The 19577-nt window shown below is 42.7% G+C and overlaps 1 protein-coding gene across 1 annotated transcript; it reads left to right on the top strand.

Moving 5' to 3' along the window:
• The first annotated feature begins 309 nt into the window (after window positions 1-309).
• On the top strand, window positions 310-18375 carry SPRY4 (sprouty RTK signaling antagonist 4). Its single transcript, XM_030213297.1, has 2 exons — window positions 310-435; window positions 17032-18375. The coding sequence occupies exon 2, from the start codon at window positions 17078-17080 to the stop codon at window positions 17975-17977; it is 900 nt and encodes a 299-aa protein (XP_030069157.1). The 5' UTR covers window positions 310-435; window positions 17032-17077; the 3' UTR covers window positions 17978-18375.
• The last annotated feature ends 1202 nt before the right edge of the window (window positions 18376-19577 follow it).

Raw genomic sequence — 19577 nt, 5'->3', positions numbered from 1 at the left:
GCCTTTTCTTTATTGCTTCTGGCCTTCCCCTTCCCCTGGGGCTGAAGGAAGTGGTTCTTTAGCAGACTTCCATTCATTAAAAAGAAAAAAAAAACCCTTTCTTGTGCACAAAGGGTTAAGTTCCGGTTCTCATTCATTAAAAAAAAAAAAAAAGTCCCCCCCCCCCCCCCCAGTCTGGCACATGCGTGTTTACCTGCAGTGTCCACCCATTCATAGAATTGTGAAGACACGCCTGCGCAGTACTGCTCTTCCCTCCCATTCATAAAAAAGCCATTTTCCCAGGCAGTTGCAACATCCACAGGAAAGGGAGCTGACAGCACAGCAGAGCTGGGAGACCGATCAATGCCCTGGACAGCTTTTTACGCACTCCTTGTACCTCTTTGGATTTAGGATTAAGTGCATGTTGAGAAATGACTCTACTTGGGTAAATTTCAAGTAAGTAGCTGATTTTCTCAGGCAATAGAGAGCTAAGGGGGAGACCCCAGAAAAAGTGCTTTCCCTCCTTGGATGGCAATGTAGCCTACGTTTGCTGGGCTGGAGCAGGTTCTCTGGCTGCTGGAGGAAGGTTGTGGATGGAATTCCTGAAACTGCAGAAAGGGGTTGGGGGAGGAATGCCTGGCTCCTTCGGAGGCAGTTTGCATTCTGTCAGGCAAATGCAGTGCTGTAGAATTTGCGTTTTGAGGCCGTGAATCCATGCATGAGCGTTTAAATGCATGACTTGCGAATAGGACCCTACCGAAAAGACGCAGGACGGTGAAACTTACTTTTACTGTCTCTTTCTGGCTTTAGCTATTTTTAAAAGTGATTGCTGTTCCTCAGAGGTAGTATCCCTTCCCACTTGGTCTTTACAAGCCTTCTTTACATAGCAATTTCTAAAAACTAAAGCTTGAAATTGGCCTTTTCTTGTCCTGTTTCAGTTCACTAACACTTGGCTTGTCTGCACCGAGTGGAGGCTTTTAATATGAGCGGTTATAATCTGATATCTTCCCTGTGTGACCTTTGGTCCGCATGAATTTATTCCACGCAACAGTTTAGAAAAATGCATTTCACCCTTTTTCTTGGCCTAATATTAAGCCCCCTTGGTTGCACTGAATCTAATGTATTTTCTTTCCTTAGTTTTTCCAATGTTTAAGGTTTGGTGGTTTAGAATGAAATTTTAAAATTTTGCTGCATTTTGAGTTCTGATGCTACATGAAAAATGGCAGCAAGTCGCATTTTCAGTCACCGACGTTAACGGGCATGAAAATGGATCTTTAGTGTGCGCTGACTTTTTTTTTCAACTAGTCATGGCGACGTCACAGTGGAAAGGAAATGTTATAGATGGTTTGCACTGAAAATTCATTATCATGGAGGAAATGGGGGAGGGGAATAGACCTATGAGCCTGTATTTATGATGCGCTCTAAATGCACAGTACTGGAAATAACAGATGTGAAGCGTCATGAAGCCCTTCGGAGGGGAAAATGGGGATTTGGATATTCGGTGCAATAAGTGAGCATAAATTTTGTATACTGAATTTTTCAGCATTGATCTTATAAACGCGGCCTATGTGTGTTGTTTTGTTTTTTAAACACGTTGCAAAAAATAAAAACCTAATTAGTCTTATACAAATTAGAGTTAATTCTAACTGGATTGTTTGGTTTAATTCAAGTGGTGCAATCTAGTGCTTTTTCAGGGCCTTGTTCTGCTGCAAATGCAGTCCTTGCCTACCTAGCCTAAATTTTGAGGCTTGTTATGGATTGCAAAATTCAGGCGCAACAGCTATGAGCAGGCATTTCTGTGCCGCATGTAATCTCTGGAAATAGCTACCGAGAACGCTATTTTCACTCCTTTAGACCCTCGAATTGTCGAGATTTTGAAATGACAGACTGACCCCCGACCTTGTTTTTACAGAAGCATTTTAGTATGGAAGGGAAAAGCATCCTGTTGCAAACTGGTCAGGCTTGGCTAGGGGGTGGTGCCGCAAAACGCTTGAATGTGTTTATCTTGTGAAAAAAAAGGAACTTTATACAATTAATGCTCTACAGAAGGAATCTAATCTGATCACGTCACAAGAAAAGCAACGTCAAGTATGCAGTATATGCTGCTCTACACTGGGAATCGTATATAATGTGCCATGCATCTTCAAAAACGTAGACTATCCGTTTTGGTTTTAAAAGCAGCTGAACTCCTGCACCATTGAGCGTTGCAGTATAGTTTAGAAAAACAGATTTCTTGCAGTTCTTTATGTGGTAGAAACTCGAGACGTCATTAGCCGTGTAAAACCTCAGATGGTCTCGCAGTAAAACAGTGAAATTCTTTTTTTTTTTTTTTTTTCTAATTCCTTCCCTCCCCCTCCAAAAGAAGAAAAACACATTTTTAAAAGGCCAGACTAAAAGCTGGCGCAGTGTTCTTGTTCCAGTAGAGAAGAAATGCGCACGTTAGACTCTACATCCGTGCATATGGGCGCGCAAGAATACCTATGACCTTCACAGGCACAGACATTTGCAGCCCCGAGGGAGCGTGAAAGGAGCGCCAGGCCATTACCGATCCAGTTAAAATTAAAATATTTCACACTTCAGACTCTCGAAAAGCCAAGTTGCAGGCCCTCGTTCGTCACTGGTAAGGACTATGGGGAAGGCACACAAGGCAACAGCTGTTGGCCCCCCTGTTTTGAGACCACTCTTAGGGTGAGAGTGTCTTAAAGGGGCAGCACCCTTTTTCATATCTCAGATTCAAAGAGAGCACAACACGAAGATGTAGTCTGTCAGAACATTCCATGTATAGATACAGATATTGCCTTAATCCCAGCTACATCCCCATTGCCATTTTTAATGCATTTGGAAACCGAGAGGGGTGGACCACCAGGGCTATGGCCTGACCAATATTTTGCCCAACACAGAATCGGCAATTTAGAGAACATAAAAGCAGCAATGTAAGCTCTTTGAGCAGGGACTGTCTTTCTTCTGTGTTTGTACAGCGCTGCGTACACTTTGTAGCGCTCTAGAAATGTTAAATAGTAGTAGTAGTAGTAGCAATGGGGGTTGGTGTGTTTAGTCCATCTAACCCAAAGGTTGTTATGCAGTTACCTAGGCATTGGGAATTCTGGTTATTGATTTTTGATTACTGTTCCTTCTCCCATCTGCCATTTGAAAACTGTGTGACTATTTGATAAACCAAGACTGTGTTTCTCAAAATACTTTTTCTGCTGAACTGAAAGTCACAGGTAGATAAGTGACTTGTCCAGGCTCAGGTAAGTAGTTGGAGAGCAGAATTTGAATTCAGGACCCATTATAACTTTTATTAGATAATTGCTCGCTAGAAATGAAACCTATAAATAGAGATTTTTGTTTTAACTATCTGCAAAAACTTCTGGTTGGAGCCTGACTGTTCAACATATCTGCCCTGCTTACAAGAGCTGATCCTGATATAGAACTTAAGAATTGCAATACTGGAGCACCTTAAATTCCATTTAGGCCAGTATCCTGTTTCCAACAGTGGCCAATCCAGGTATCGAATACTTGTAAGGATCCAAAAAAAAGTAGCAAGATTCAATGCTGCTTTCTCCCAGAGATAAGCAGTGGCTTTCTCCAGGTCTGCTTATTAGCCTATTGACTTTTTCTCTAGGAATTTTGTCTAAGCCTTTTTTAACCCCAAGTGTGCAAAGTTCTTTTGCCACATCCTCTGGCAACAAGTTCCAGAGCTTAAGTTTGAGTGAAAATAATGTTCTGGGGTTTAAATGTGCTACTTATTTGGTAACTTCAATCTGAATCTTCTCCCTCCACTTTCTCTTCAAGCTGAAAAGCCCTAACCTCTTAAATCTTTCCTCATCTGAAAGGAGATCCATCCCCTTCACCCTTCATTTTGGTTATCCTTCTCTGAACCTTTTCATGTTTCTGCTATATATTTATTTTTGGGGGGGATGCGTTGACCAGAATTACAACATTTGAGGTGTGGTGTTGCTGAGTGATACAGAGGCATTATAAATTATTTTGAAAGATTTAGAAAATAAATTATAACATTCTGTGCCTTTTTGTTGGCAACTGCCACACACTGTGCAGAATATTTCAACATGTTGGTCACAATGACATTTTGAGCCCTTTTCCTGGGTGATGTCACCCTAATGGAGAACCTAACATCATCAACCTATAATTTAGGTTGCTTTTCCCTATGTGCATCACTTTTGCACCTGTCCCCATTAAGTCATCTGCCCTTTGGATGCCCAGTTTTCCAGTCTCCTATGGTCCTCTGAAGTAACCCTTTTGATTGCAAATTTTATGATCACTTGACCAACCACCCATTTGATAATTCACAAGGGAGTGGTTCTACTGGTGTCCTTCAGTTCTGGATCAGTTGGTTTGGTCTAGATTTTCACCTTTCATCAGTCTTAGGTGTCGTCCTAGGCCTTCCTGTTGAACTTGAAGATGTAGTCTGTCAAAACCTTGGTGCTACAGATGAGTTGCCTCAATCTTTGGCCAGAATAAGTGTGATGGCAAGATTTAGAGCTGTGAGTTGAAGATGGCCTTTTGGCTGAAGTTAAACATCCCACTCCATACTCTGTGTTGGATGTGCTGATGTAATGGCAATGAGTGATGCAAGATTTAGGGGCCCATTTTCAAATACAGAAAAGTGGACATTTAGACGTTTTTATTTGCTGAGATCTCCAAATCACTATTTTTGAAACACATTAAGATGGTTTTTCTGCAGTGTGGCCCAAATCACAAGGGGGCGTGTTGGAGGCAGGATTTGGGCATTCCTAACACTTGGATGTTTTTCTGCCATAATGGAACAAAAGGAGAAAAAAAAACATTTTGGGCTAGACCTGTTTTTTATAACAACCAAGTCACAAAAAGGTGCCCTAAATGACCACTGGAGGGATTAAGGCATGACCCCTCTCCCACCCCCAAAGATGTAAAAGTAACAGTACATACTAGACTCTTGACAGCTTCAGATGTTATGGCCAGTCCTATTAGAGCAGCAAACAGGTCCCTGGAGTAGCCTAGTGGTCGGTGCAGAGCACTGCAGAGAAGGGGACCCAGCCCATAACCCACCCTGTTATATTTGTGGTGGAAAGTGTGAGCCTACCAAAAACCTACTGTACCTACATATAGGTGCCACTTGCAGGCATAAGGGCTATTATAGGTTTTTTTTGTTTGTTACATTTGTACCCCGGGCGTTCCCACTCATAGCAGGTTCAATGCGGCTTACATATTATATACAGGTACTTATTTGTACCTGGGGCAATGGAGGGTTAAGTGACTTGCCCAGAGTCACAAGGAGCTGCCTGTGCCTGCAGTGGGACTTGAACCCAGTTCCCCAGGACCAGTCCACCACGGTTTTGGAAGGCTCACCATAAAGGTTTGAACAAATTCCTGGAGGAAAAGTCCATAGTCTGCTATTGAGACAGACACGGGGAAGCAACTGCTTGACCTGGGATTTGTAGTATGGAATGTTGCCACTATTTGGGTTTCTGCCAGGTACTTGACCTGGTTTGGCCACTGTTTGGAAAACAGGATACTGGGCTAGATGGACCATTGGTCTGATCAAATGTGGCTACTCTTTTATGTTATGCTCTTATGTAGTATAGGGGGGTAACGGTGAGATGTGTACTTGGGGACCTTTCCTGTGAAGTCCACTACAGTGCCCCCTAGGGTGCCCACTGCTCTGCTGGGATGTCTGTGTCCAGTATAATAAGGATGCAGGCTCCTCCTACATCCCATATTTTTTACTTGGGCATTTTGTTTTCCAAAAATGGTCCAAAAAGATAGATGCACTGAGCACAACATCAAGAAATTAGCAATTTTTGAACCTGAAAAACATCTTCACTAGTGGAATTTTTGGATGTCTTTGGCAAAAATCCAAAGTCAGATTCAGACATCGTATTGAAAATGTGCCTCCCCATCTCCTGCTGTAAAAATAAGAAATTCAGTATGAAATGTTTTGGAGTACCCTATATGCTGCTTTGTCTCATGACCTCAACCGGTCAGAACCAAATGTTTTGGATCCTTTCTTTAAACTCCAGTGCCCTGGGAGGGAAAAGCACTGTGTTTGGTCCACCTCTAGCACTTTTTGTCATTGGTTATATTTCATACTCTGTTTGTTTTTTTGATTTGTGTTTTGCTTTTGTTAATACCAGAAGAATTGATATCTGTCTTATCTAAAAAATAATTTTTCAGATCCTGCTAGAGGCTTTGACACTGCAGCCACTTCATATATGCAGGGGGGGGGGGGGAAGAAAAGGTGCATTACCCCTTCTTTAACTCTATTTAAAGTGATATCCATTGATACTCCTCCATGGTCCCTGAAAAAGCCAGGCCCGGGGGCTCCTTGATGTCTTTCTCTGCCCTCTGTTGTGATCATGAGATGGTTGGTGTGCACAGATCTGGCTTGTTTACGCTTTTCAAAAATGCTAGGACTAGGGGGCACGCAATGAAGCTACAAAGTAGTAAATTTAAAACTAATCTGAGAAAATATTTCTTCACTCCATGTGCGACTAAACTCTGGCATTCATTGTCGGTGAATATAGTAAGCGGTTAGCTTAGCGGGGTTTAAACAAGGTTTGGCTAGCTTCCTAAAAGAAAACTCAATAAACCATTATTAAAATGGACTTGGGGAAAATCCAGATCTTATTTCTAGGATAAGCAGCATAAGATCTATTGTACTGTTTTGGGATCTTGCCAAGTTGTGACCTGGATTAGCCACTGTTGGAAACAGGATGCTGGGCTTGATGGACTGTCCCAGTGTGGCAATACTTATGTAGTTGGGGTTCTGAATGGAATGTTGCTACACTTAGAAATTCTGCATGGAATCTTGTTCTTTAGAATTCTAGAATCTGGTTACTCTTTAGGGTTCTACATGGAATGTTCCTACACTTTGGGTTTCTGCCAGGTACTTGTGGCCTGGATTGGCCACTGTTGGAAACAGAATGCTGGGCTTGATGGACCTTTGGTCTGTCCCAGTATGGCAATACTTATGCATGTACATATTCATAGCTGCCTCCTCCCCAAAGAACAGGGCTTTTTGTGGTGGCTACAGCAAAACTGCCTACTTGGTTATTATCATAGCTTAATCACTTTTCATCAGGTTCACACTATAAAATTCAAAAACATTACCCAGCAACTGGTCGAAATGCATAGAAGAATTGTAGTAATGGGGGGGGGCTGCTACAGTTCTAAAGGTGAAACAGTTCAGTGGTTGCTGTAGCTTGGTGCATTCATCCATTCATAGAAAGGGAAGCTTTCAGGCCTTCACACAGGGCTGTTCCCAGATAACCCCAGAAGCAGCTGACTTTAGTATTTCAGTTCTATTTGGTTGTTTCTTATTCCAGACAGTGATATTTTAATTCATCTAATTAACCCTTTGGGAACTCCAGATGCTAAGTCCTTTCCTTCATGCATTATACCAGTTTGAAAGTCAGAAGGTTAATGCATTCAGGGCTTAACCTTCATGCTCAAGCAGCAAAAAAAGTTTTGCTGTTTAGCCCTCTGACCCTAACAATGAACAGATGACTGTTCTGCCTTCCTTCCCAATGTTTTCTTCACCCTTCAAAAAAGACCAGGGTATTAAGAGCCTTAGGTAAACCTTTAGCTTTGCCTATTCCCCCCCCCCCCCCCCCCACCATGTAACTGTCTAGACCCTAGTACCCCTCCCTTTCAGATTTTGATAAATTTGTCGTGATTACCGCATCACCCTTCCCAACACAATCTTGTACAAAACACATACTTTTTTTTTGTATGTTTTACATTGAGGACAGTTTCCAAATGACCTTATTCAGGTAAATGGGTTCTTTGAAAAGTTACCCACCCTACCTGTGGGTGAAGATTGTCATTTTATTTTTATATATATATATATATATATATATATATATATAGCCTACTAAGTATGTACTGATGGTTCTTTGAGTTTGTGTGGCTATCAGCACCTGTGTTCCCTTGATTACTGCTGCTGCTCCTTGATGCCCCAAGAAGCTGCCATCTTAGGCAGTTTCCTAGTTTTCCTGATAGTTTAAAGCTATCCCCAATAGAGACCAAGACCCCTTTGGCATATCTACACTCCCCCCCCCCCCCCCCCTTCTCTTGGGTAACAAGAGCATGGCCAGCTATCCAGACACACTAGTTTTGGACTAAAACAATAGGCGACTTCCATTGTGCTGCCCTGCATACAAAATTCCCCACATTTCTGCAGCAATTGTTTTGTTTAATTTGGCAGTTTCTTCCTGCCCAGGGCCGCCAAGAGACTGGGCCAGGCCCGGGACAAGGCCGCCCCTGGGCCCTCTGCACTGACCTTAAGCGCCTCATCTTCGAAAGCGCAGCAACAAGCAGCGGCAGACCACTCCTTCCTTCAGTGTCCCGCCCTCGCCTGCCGTAACTTCCGCGAGGGCGGGACACGGAAGGAAGGAGTGGTCTGCCGCTGCTTGTTGCGCTTTCGAAGGTGAGGCGCTTTAAGTTCAATGCCAGGGAGTGACGGAGGGCGGGCCGGACGGCGGCAACGCTGCCCCCCCCCCCCCCCCCGGAGGCCCGGGGAATTTTGTCCCTCCTGTCCCCCCCCCCCCTCTCGGCAGCCCTGTTCCTGCCTCTTTGGGCTTCTAGCTTAGTCGGAGCCAAGGATGAGATGTGGTGCCATAATCCTTCTTTCACAACTGTTGGGGGATTTTTCTCTGTTCCAGAGCTTCCCAAACTGTAGGTCGGGACCCCAGACAAGGTCACGAAACCTGCTTTTGGGGACATAACCTAGGTAGGCTCTCCAGTATGTCATTCTCCATCTCCAGGGGGGTCATGCGATTTTTATTTGGCTGCAATCATAGGGTCACAAACACAAAGATTGGAAAGCACTGCCTTATTCTGTATCTTCCCCTCTCCCAGTTATTCCAGTATTTGCAGCATCCCGACCCTAGAGGTTGGCATCATGGTTTTCAGCACCCTGCAATGAGGGTGGAGTGCATAAATCCAACCACTAGATGTCACCATTACACAATGACTGCAACTCCCTCAGCTGCCTTCCCAGCCAACCCAGAGCCTCCTGCACTGCCAGGGAGCACTAGGCATGTGCTATTGGCTCTGTTCTTCTGAGCCTCCTATTGCTCTTGTTCTAGAACTTTCTATGTCCTGAAAAATGCTAAACATTACCTTTTGGTGTAAGTTTATATAACTGTTTAAGAGGTGGGGGGGGGGGGTTAACCCCCTTTTTTTAAAAAACAGCCTTTATACGTCAACAAAAAAGTGTAATAATTATGAAAAAATAGAATAATTTAAAGATTTCCTGTCAGACCTTGTCCAATGTTTGTTTGTTTTTTTTCCTTCTTCCTCCTTGCTTAAACAAAATAGGCCTATCGGCCATCAATTTCTACATTAACAGCTGGCAATGCTGTTAAATTGGGCAGAAGTGTTCCTGTGGCCTCTCTGGTAAAGTTCCAGCTTTTGCCTCAAGGTGTCAGCATTTCTGTCCCCGTTCTCCATTTTTCACAGCTTTGAAAGTTCCGTGGTACAAAAGCGACATACATTTTAGAGACTAAATATAGCCAATCCTGTAGTGTAGAGATCAGTATTACACCTATAAGACACATGTTCCATCTTATTCCTTTTAACTTCCAGCTCGGCTTGAACCATGGCTATGTGTGTGTCATACATCCTGAGATTAACAATGATGGCTCATGGTGCTACATCCTAGCCAAGCTTGAAGTGTGTGCTTGTGTAAAGAGGTTATGGGCCTCAATATTCAGAAAATGCTGAGCTTAGTTTTTCCCTACCCCGAATCTGCCATCTTGCCACCCATGTATTTATTTATTTTTTTTTTTTAGTTTCCATTTTGAGTAAAAACGTATGCACTGAACCCTAAACTTTCAAAGAGGTCAAATTAGGAGCATAAATCCTTTTGAATATTGGACCATACATCTTTTTGCCTCCCCTTTTCCTGGTGCCACTGCCTCTTGTCCCTGCCTCCCTCTCCCCCCTTTTCCAAATACTTATTCACGGGTTCTGAATCCAGCCATAAGGTGTTGCCTTCAAATAATGACTGCTATTCATTGGGGTTATGGACAGTGAACCTGGGGAGTGCAAGAGTTAACGTAGAGACCCCTTGCCCCTAAGCTGGCCAGAAAATCTGTTGTGAATTTTAATTGATCCTGACCCCAAAACTAAGGGAGCTGAATTATCGGCACTGAGGGTAGATTATTCTTTTAGCCCTAGTTTCCAAAGGACCGAAGAGTCATGAGAACATTGTATGTCTTTCTCTCTCTTCCAAAAACCTCTGTCTTATTCGCACATAATTTCCAGCACATGTTTGGGAGAGGTGTCCAAGGGAAGACTGAGGTATTTTTATTTAATGTGCATACATGCCTGCTCGATGTTCTCTGAACTAATCTCCATCACTTCTGCCTGGAAAATCTTGTTCAGCTTTAAAAAAAAAAAAAAAAAAGTTGAGCCCAGCCCATACATGTAGCTCTCATGTGTATTTATACTTTTTATCTTTTGTGTGTGTTAGGGCACTTGTGGTTTACAGCTGTAATTACAAATGTGGTTTCAGCGGAAATAGCAGTTTATAAACAGCCAGAATCGTGGCTTGCAGTAATCTTTTCTCTGTCCATAACACCACCGGGCTCTGTAAATGTTATCTTTTCTGCTCTGGGGTTTGACCCAGGTCCTCCACGTTTTCATGCATCTTGAGATGACCAAGTTGAGTTTGTTCTCCTGAAGAAGAGAGTTATTTTCTTTACTGAATCATTTTGTTCTCCCACATGTCATTGGTTATGTTACAGAAGAATGAGTGTGCAACAATGTTTATTCAAGTTGATGGGACGTTAACCTTTCACAGTCTGTAGATATTTAGAGCTTTAGTAAAATGTCGCTGTAGCTTCAACCATTGGTCTTTGAGTACTGTGACTTCAGGAGCTACCTGTCTCATACGTTGAGCAGCTTTTACATATGGGGAACGGGGTTATGGATTTGGTAAGAACTTTAACCAGTGTATTCTGGCCTTCCTAGTGCTTAATGCTCTTCCACCCACCCAACCTACATGGGAAAACATCCACTAGCAGAAAGTTCAGAGCACCTGCTGGCTTCAGATCTTATTGCTGGATAGGCTGTGCCAGTCCAGTCCTTGCTTGTTTGCATGTGGTTGCAATCCTGCATTTCATAGGAAACTTGGATTCCATGTGATCCAAATGGGTCTGAATCCACCTCTGCTAGAGACAGCTGACAAACTGTCCTGCATGGATCCAGAAATTTTCTTACTCCAGGTACAGACAAGTTGGGGGCTTGGGATTTGTACTCTATATCTTCATCTGGCCCTCTAGCAGGCATCTGCATCATGGTGTATAACTGATATTTTCATTACATAGCTTCCCACTATCCCAGAACCTGTGGGATAGCTGTGTTCATCAACCAGCAGGTGGAGATTATAAAAAAAAAATACTGAAGGGATGGACTGGATGCCAAGAGATGTCTTGGTTCAGTTTTCTTTATCTCCAGCTGGTGGGTGGACACACTTTTCCACTTCTGGTTGAGTGATTTGTTCCTGGTCCAGTTGGTCAACTGCTCCCCAGTTGAGCTTTGCGGGTGGCTTAAGTCTCTAGAGTCAGATCCTGTCTCTGGTGCCCCATGAATTTACTTCTTCCCTCCATTTACATCTCCCCTGTTTCCTATGGAGCTCTCATTTCTAGCACAACAGTACACTTCCTTGAAGCTTCTCGATTTGTGTGCAGAGCCCTCATTAGATATCTGAAAGTCCTGAATGAGGTTTGCCAATCGGACAAACTGGGCATTTTTGGTAAACATAGGCTTGGCATCATGGCTTCCAAGCCCACAATTGCTAGGTGGCTGAAGGAGACTTCTCATCAGCTTATTTGCATGCAGGGAAGCAGGCTCCTCTGCGAGCTGTAAGCAGCATCCTGGATAGACTACCTTAGTGTTTATGGCAGATATTTGCAAGGCAGCGATGCGCTTGACGCTGCATACCTTTGCCAAGCACTATAGGGTAGACGTTGCTGTGCGTTTGGAAGCCAGTTTTGGGGCTTTGGTCCTCAGGGTGGTGGCACCAGGATTCCATCCACTCTAGGGATTGTTTTTATACTTTCCACAGGTTCTAGAATAGTGGAAAGCTATGTAATGGAAGGAGAAAAGGTCTTACCTGAATTTTCTTTCCATTTGCACTTTTCAGAGGCGTGCCCAAGGTTTCTGAGGTGTTTAGTCAGTGCAAAGTGATAGGCCAAATAACCATCCTTGCATGGTGCTTCCTGTATATCTCTTGTCTACAAAGTTGTCCAGAGATGGGAGGTCTGTTTGCTCATTGGGTTAGTGTTGGGTTAAGGAGCAGTTTTATTCTGAATACTATCCTTACTGCTTGTCTATGTAAATAATGAGGAGCTGGACTGGATGCACAGAGATGTCTCGGAGAACTCAAAACTGGAGTTATCGCCACTTGCTGGTTGATGGATTCTGAAGCTGGATTGTTTTGGGTGGAGAGCAAAAGTGAGTAAAGACTTTATAGGATTGTTGATAAGAAACAGACTGGATACCGGTCAATAATTGGCTGGGACTTGGATCTAAAGAGGGTTTTTTTTATCAGGCGCACTACAGCAGATTTCCATAGGGTTGGGACCTGACCAAAGGAAAGGCTATTTAGTGACAGGGTCTTGGGCAGAAGGCCTAAAACAGAAATCCTTATCCTTGGTGATGGGAAGGATTAAGTGGATAAGATGTGGTCTTCATAGTTGACAGTGTTTTTGAAAGGGAGTGCAGAGTGTGCAACTGAAACAAAGACCAAGAAGATAATCTAGGACAGGGCTGGGGTCTTGAGTAGTGAGGGCAAAGTGAGATGGAAGAGTGGTAGGTATCTGAGGATGTAGATTGAGTGGGGGGGGGGGGATGTGACCAGGGGAGGTGGTGATTGGCAAAGAGTTTGAGATCTCTCTATCTATGTATCTATATATATATCTATATATAAATATCTAGATCTAGAGAGAGAGATCTCAAACTCTTTGCCATATATATATATATATATATATGAGAGAGAGAGAGTGTCTCTACAGAATTGGGGAGTCTTCCCCCCCCCCCCCCCCCCCTTCATCAGTAAAAAAGAAAAAACTTTTGGCTTTCCTTAAGTAATAATTATAGTCTCTAAAGGGCTGACCTACTAAGCTACAGTAAAAAGGGCCCTGCTCTAGTTGTGGAGGCCTGTCTTTGCCACATGCAAAACGGTGGGCTTATCACTGCTTACTTAAAGGGCACAGGGCTCATGAAACTTTCCTGTCTATGCAGATCAGGTGCAGACATAGTTCAGTAAACCCTTTTGGGAAGAGTTCCTTCCCTAACTTGTGTTAATTATTCATTGTTATGTACACTGTCAAGGCTTAACAGTCTTGTATTTTATAATATAGAGAACTTGGGGGGGGGGGGGTACCACACCTTAAGCTCCCATGGGAGTGACTAACCTACATTAGCTCTTTGCCACAGGTTACTGACCCCTGCAATATATGAATAATGCAGCTTGCGATCCACCTTGTAAGCTTTACTACTCATAGTGCCTGGGAGCATCTTGGTAAGCTGTAGCCTGATGATCCTTCACCCCTTTAAAGGGGCAGGTGCCAGATTCTGGAGCTGCTCCAACCCAGACTTGCCTTCAGAAAATGCCTGGGGTTTAGTGAAATCAAGGCAAGAGCAATCCCTTCATTCCTGCCCCTGCCGGCACCAGGTTCAAAATGATGCTATCGACCCCTAGCCGTAGTCTCACCGTACTACAGCTAGGGGTCACGTGGCCATATAAGGGTTTTGCTAAGCATTAGCAAATGGGGAGGGGGGGGTTCAGTAATTTTAACAGACTAATAGCAGTAGTATGATTAGATCCCCATACAGCACTCCCTCTGTCCTCACTAAATAATTGAAATTCATCTGGTCACTGGAGATGTTAATTAACAATTCCACACCAAAAGGTAATGTGTGTAAAAAGCATACCAGACCAAATTGGCATCTTGATTGGCAGTGGTGCAGTGCAGCCGGCTCCATACCTGGAAATGCCACACAGGTTTCCCCCTTCCCACCATTTGCCAGTACAAAGAATGATTTTTTTTTTTCACACTTAGTAGCGTTTAAACTTTTTTTTTTTTTTAATAGATGGCTGATTTCCTTTGCCTGCCAAAAGCCTTCGGTTCCCCTTATAAATTTCTGAATATGGGCCACCTGATGCTTTTTTAAAGTGATCTCAGGTTCATAAATAAAGGAAAAGTCACTCAGCCAGGAAATGCTACCTCCTAATAGAATGCAACCTGCACTTTCTAAATTTTGAAGCAAGCTGTTTCCGCTCTTTGATTTTAAATTTAGTTACTTCCTGTGGTCTCATGTCTGAAAACTGCAGGCCAGTCTCTGGATCTGTTCCAGTTTAAAATTGCACCCTTTCAGAGACATTAATGCAAGCCATAGCAAGTTGATGGTCTCAAACGCTACATTGCTTCTGCAAAATGTAAGTATGCTTGGGTGTCGGTCTTCATCTGTCCACTTCTGGTACCCTCTAGGACTGTTGTAAAGCCTTTGGGTTTTGGAAGGAGCCAAATCGAACATGTCCTATCGGAACACACATAAAATATCTTGTCCATTTTGAAGCCACCCCAGAAACTAAATGATAGCTGATACAGGGTCGTAATTAGGCAAAAAAAAAAAAAAGTAACCCCCTAGAGATTATTTTGCAGTTTTCATAGCAACCACTTTGAATTTCAGTGAGAAATTTTATATACTTTAGGGGGTATGTTTACTAAGGTGCTTTAGCATTTCTAACACGCCCTTAAATTTTTAAGGCACGTTAAACGCTAATGCACCTATACATTTCTATGGGCATGTTAACGCTAAAATGCCCATAGTGCACCTTAGTAAACATAGCATTATAGTACCTAGTGATTTTTGCATGTTTAAAAATGTTTGAGCTAAAACACAGTAAAATATAATTGAAACGATACAATTTCAGTCTGAGTGTCCAAAGTGTTCACCTCCACCCCACCCCCCCAGCTTTAACAAAGGCCTTCAGGCTTTGGGAAGTTCTTAACAGCCTTGTCAATTGATCGGTCACTGTGACAGGCTGTCCCAGATTATCAGCAGCGCTTCCTTGTGTTTCTTGATTTTTGTAGGTTTGGGTGGAGCTTGTAAAGAGGCCTTCAGCATTGATCTCCAGACATAGTAGTCCAAGTGGTTTAGGTTGGCAAAAAGTCTGCATCACTGACGACATGCTGGTACCCCCCCCCCCCTTTTTTTTTTCTTCAGATGACGGTAGTTTTATAGTGCAAACACTTTTGAACACGAAAATCATTGGATGGTCATGCTAAAAATTCTGTAACTTCATTCCACTTGGCGCATATGTCAATTAGTAACAAATTAAGCTGAGAAATTTCATATTGACATTCTGGGGGTTACTTTTTTTTTTTTCCCCTCACCCTGTAGACTTCACAGAGCAATGAGACAACCTCTAGTTTTGTGGGTAGTAGTCCCCTCGGGACTTCTGGATCCCACAAATTTGAAAAGTTTGCGTGCAGATATTTCATTGTTCAGCAAAGGTATCCTAAAAACTGGAGTGGATTGGTGTCTGTAGGGACTTGGGAACTTGAAGGTTGCCTACCACTGCATCAAAAAAAAATAATAATTTTTTCACACGTGTTAATTTTGTTTGTACCAATTCAGTTTCTTTACTTCTACTTAGAATTGACACCTGGATCCTTTGTTCAGGATGAATCAATCCAGGCCAAGTGTATTACTCTGTATCTATGAACTTGTCTGCTTTTTTGTTTTCCAGATGTATTTTATTGATTTCTTCAAGTTACAACAATATAAAAATAACAAACAAATAAGAGGATCATGAAGGCAAAAGTAATGCTATAAAGTAAAATATGATAAGGGAAACCAAAAGTTCATCTAGGCAACCTAGTAATGCCAAGACCAGATCACCCCATCCATAATAAATGGAGCCAGTTGGACCTCCTTAATAGTGTGGAGTTGCCAACAGCCAATCCCTCGACTGCTTTCTCTAGGTCACAGCCATAGATCAGTATTGGATCCTATTTTCCAGGACACGTGTGTCATGTATACACAAGTGGTTTTCAGACCAGTCCTCAGTGCACTCAGCCATTGGGCTTTCAGGATACCCACAATGAATATGCCAGAGATGGATTTGCATACAATAGAGGCAGTGCATGCAAATCTATTTCCGAGAGCTGGGTTGCTGAATCCCTAATTTTTATGGATTTCACCCTCCCCCCCCCCCCCCCCCCCCCCCCATACGATACCATTAAATCCCCCTAGCATATAGTAAGAATCTGGTGTGTCCTAGCTCATATTGTAAATATAGGAGTCCTTTTACTAAGGTGCGCTGAAAAATGGCTTGCAGTAGTGGAAGCACAGGTTTTGGGCATGCGCAGAATCATTTTTCAGCGCACCTGTAAAAAATGCCTTTTAAAAAATTTTTGCCGAAAATGGATGTGCGGCAAAATGAAAATTGCCGCGTGTCCATTTTGGGTCTGAGACCTTACCGCCAGCCATTGACCTAGCGGTAAAGTCTTGTGCAGTAACTGGGCAGTAATGACCTACACGCATCAAATGCCACTTGGCCGCACGAAAATAAAAAAATTCTTCAACCGCACATATCGGACCCACGCAAAAAATGAAATTACCGCAAGAGTCATGCAGTAGCCGGGCAGTAACTCCATTTTGGTGCTTGTTGGGCGCACATAATTGCTTGTGCGGCTTAGTAAAAGGGCCCCATAATGTAGTTAAATCACTAGCACACCATAGGAAGAGACTTCTTGCTTTCCTTCTGACTTTTTTTTTTTTCCTTGCTAAATATTTCATATTTTAGGACATCTACTTGTCTTGACAAGTGCCTGTTTTTGGACACATTTTTGTGCCCCAAAAGATTCTGACTAACTGTAAGCAGCCAGACCGGTGATTTACCAATCACTTGGTTGCTCAACACTAGTGATGCTACTGTTAAAATATTTTGATGAACAAAACTTTATGTAAAATAAACTTGTTGCTTTCACAATCAGTAATATGCAATGTGTTGTGTGTGTTTGTTTTTTCTAGGAGACTTAAGTGAAACTCCCCAGTGAAACTGAGTGGACAGTTGTCAATGGAGCCCCGAATTCCTCATAACATTACTGTGGTCCCAAACTCGGGCATGGTACAGCCTCTGCTTGACAGTCGCGTCCCTTATGGAAGGTTGCAGCACCCACTGTCCATTCTGCCTATTGATCAAATGAAGACCACCCATGTTGAGAATGATTACATTGATAACCCCACGCTCACTCAGCTGACAAATCAGAAGACCCACAGAGGGCATCATGAGCCCATATTGGCCACTCGGCATCAGGTGCAGAGGTGTGACCATGACATCACCCATCCCTGGATATCTTTCAGTGGGCGTCCAAGCTCCATTAGCAGCAGCAGCAGCACCTCTTCAGATCAAAGACTGCTGGATCACATGGCCCCACCCCCGCTGGCTGACCAGTCCTCATTAAGAGCAGTGAGGATACAGCCCAAAGCAATTAACTGCAAGCCACTGGATCTGAAGGGACCTGTCTCTCAGGAGCTGGACAAACACTTTTTGTTGTGTGAGGCCTGTGGAAAGTGTAAGTGTAAAGAGTGCACATCCCCCAGGATTTTGCCCTCTTGCTGGATCTGCAACCAGGAGTGTCTGTGCTCGGCTCAGAACCTGGTGAATTACTCCACGTGTATGTGCCTCGTGAAAGGGGTCTTCTACCATTGTACTAATGAAGATGATGAGGGCTCCTGCGCGGACCACCCCTGCTCCTGCTCCTACTCTAACTGCTGTGCCCGCTGGTCTTTCATGGGTGCCATGTCCCTGGTCTTGCCCTGCCTGCTCTGTTACCTTCCTGCCACTGGCTGTGTAAAACTCTCCCAGAAGTGTTATGACAAACTGAGCCGGCCAGGATGTCGATGTAAAAACACAAACAGCGTCATTTGCAAAGTGCCGGATGGCAAAGCAAATAGGCAAGGAAAACCCTCGTGATGGAAGAGAGGAAAAAATACTGTGATGTTTCTGTGAAAGATTGTACTGTCCATCTCTCTTGAAAGGATTCCTTCCTACCCATTCCCCACCCCCCCATACACTACACACACACTCTGAAAATTTTAATAATTCTAGATTTTAATTCAGAATTTCTGAATCTGTGATGGGAAGAGTCTGTAGAAAGCTAGTTGACTTCTTTTATCCTGTCTGAAAAACCCAGTTAGTGTAACAAAAAGTCAAACATCAATGGGAGGGGGGGCTCAGTTGAACTGTTAGACCTCTGGAAAAAGACCTGCAGGACTCCCTTCAAAAACAAAAATACCCTCATGCCTTTTTGCCAGCTTCCTACATAAATTTTTCTTGTCAGAGTTATAATTTGATTATGGATTTTATTTTGATGGTGGTCTCTGAAAACTTTTTTTTTGTTTTTTTTTTTTTTTGCTTTGTTTTAATTCTTTTTATTTATATTCTTCAGAAAAAATAAAGCAATTTTACAAACAAAAACTAATTAAACTGTTAAATGTTCTTCCAAAAGTATAGAAGAAAAGTTTTTTGCAAGTTTTAGGGTTTTGATTTTTTTGTTCTTGTTTTATTAAGATGTGCAATGAAAAACCCAAGTTCTTTTATTTATTTTTTTTTTTACATCATTACTTTTGCTCTCTCATAGCTCCAAGCTTTATTTCCAATAGGGTCTTGATTCTTTTCCTTTTTGGAATGACTTAGATTTATCTTAATGTAATGGGGCTCTCTTGAGACTGTCAAAAGGACCAGGGTGAGACCTTATGGTCTTAGACATGGATCTGTGTTAGTTTTGGGTTTGTTTGTTTGTTTTTATCAAGAAGCAAATGGCCAAAGCTTGTGGCCCTGGAGAGTATTTTACAAGCACCTAATCTCCTGAAGTGTTTTGTTTTTTTGCAAATTATAAATGATTGCCAATGTTTTTTATTTTTTTGGCAGTGGATAGGGGGTATTGTAACACAAAAACCAAGCAGAGCACAATCCATAATACATTTATTTTTGTTCCTGACCATTCATTTTAGGTATCTTTGTGATGGAATCAAAACCAACTGCAAAACAAACCAGAAATCCTTCCTCCTGTTTAAGAGGATATTTTTCCCCTGTGTTTTCTTGTTGCTGCTAAAGGTCTGTTGTGTGTTTTTGTATAACTTTGTACATATAAAGAGAAAACTTAAGTCTATTTTAGTGGTTAACAAGTACTGAGTGAAGCCAGGGATGCTTTTGAAAATTTGCTGATGGTTTTCCATAGCCTTTCTCTTTAGGGCCATGGCTGTCCTTGGAGATTGGAGGCTCTTGTGGTCCCTGTGCATGCAGGAACCCTTTCCTGTAACCTTGGTGCTCATGACCTCTTTTGAAGCTCAACCGTGCAATGCAGTGTGTTTAAAACAGGTACTGAACTGCTGCATGCTGGGAAAAAATGTGCCCAGAACAGAATATAGCCGAGGTTCCAAATTCAAATTAGAACAGAGGTCGACTGGGGTTTTTTTTCCCATGTAGCATTTCTGTGATATGTTACTTACCTGAATGAAAGGAAGTTTTTGTACAGTGTTGTTATAAGCTGAGCATTTATTGGTTTTAAAGT

Source organism: Microcaecilia unicolor, chromosome 8 (genome assembly GCF_901765095.1).
Source record: "Microcaecilia unicolor chromosome 8, aMicUni1.1, whole genome shotgun sequence".
Taxonomy (NCBI): Eukaryota; Metazoa; Chordata; class Amphibia; order Gymnophiona; family Siphonopidae; genus Microcaecilia; species Microcaecilia unicolor.
The sequence above is the reverse complement of the archived record's forward strand: the minus strand, read 5'-3'. Positions and strand labels throughout refer to the sequence as shown.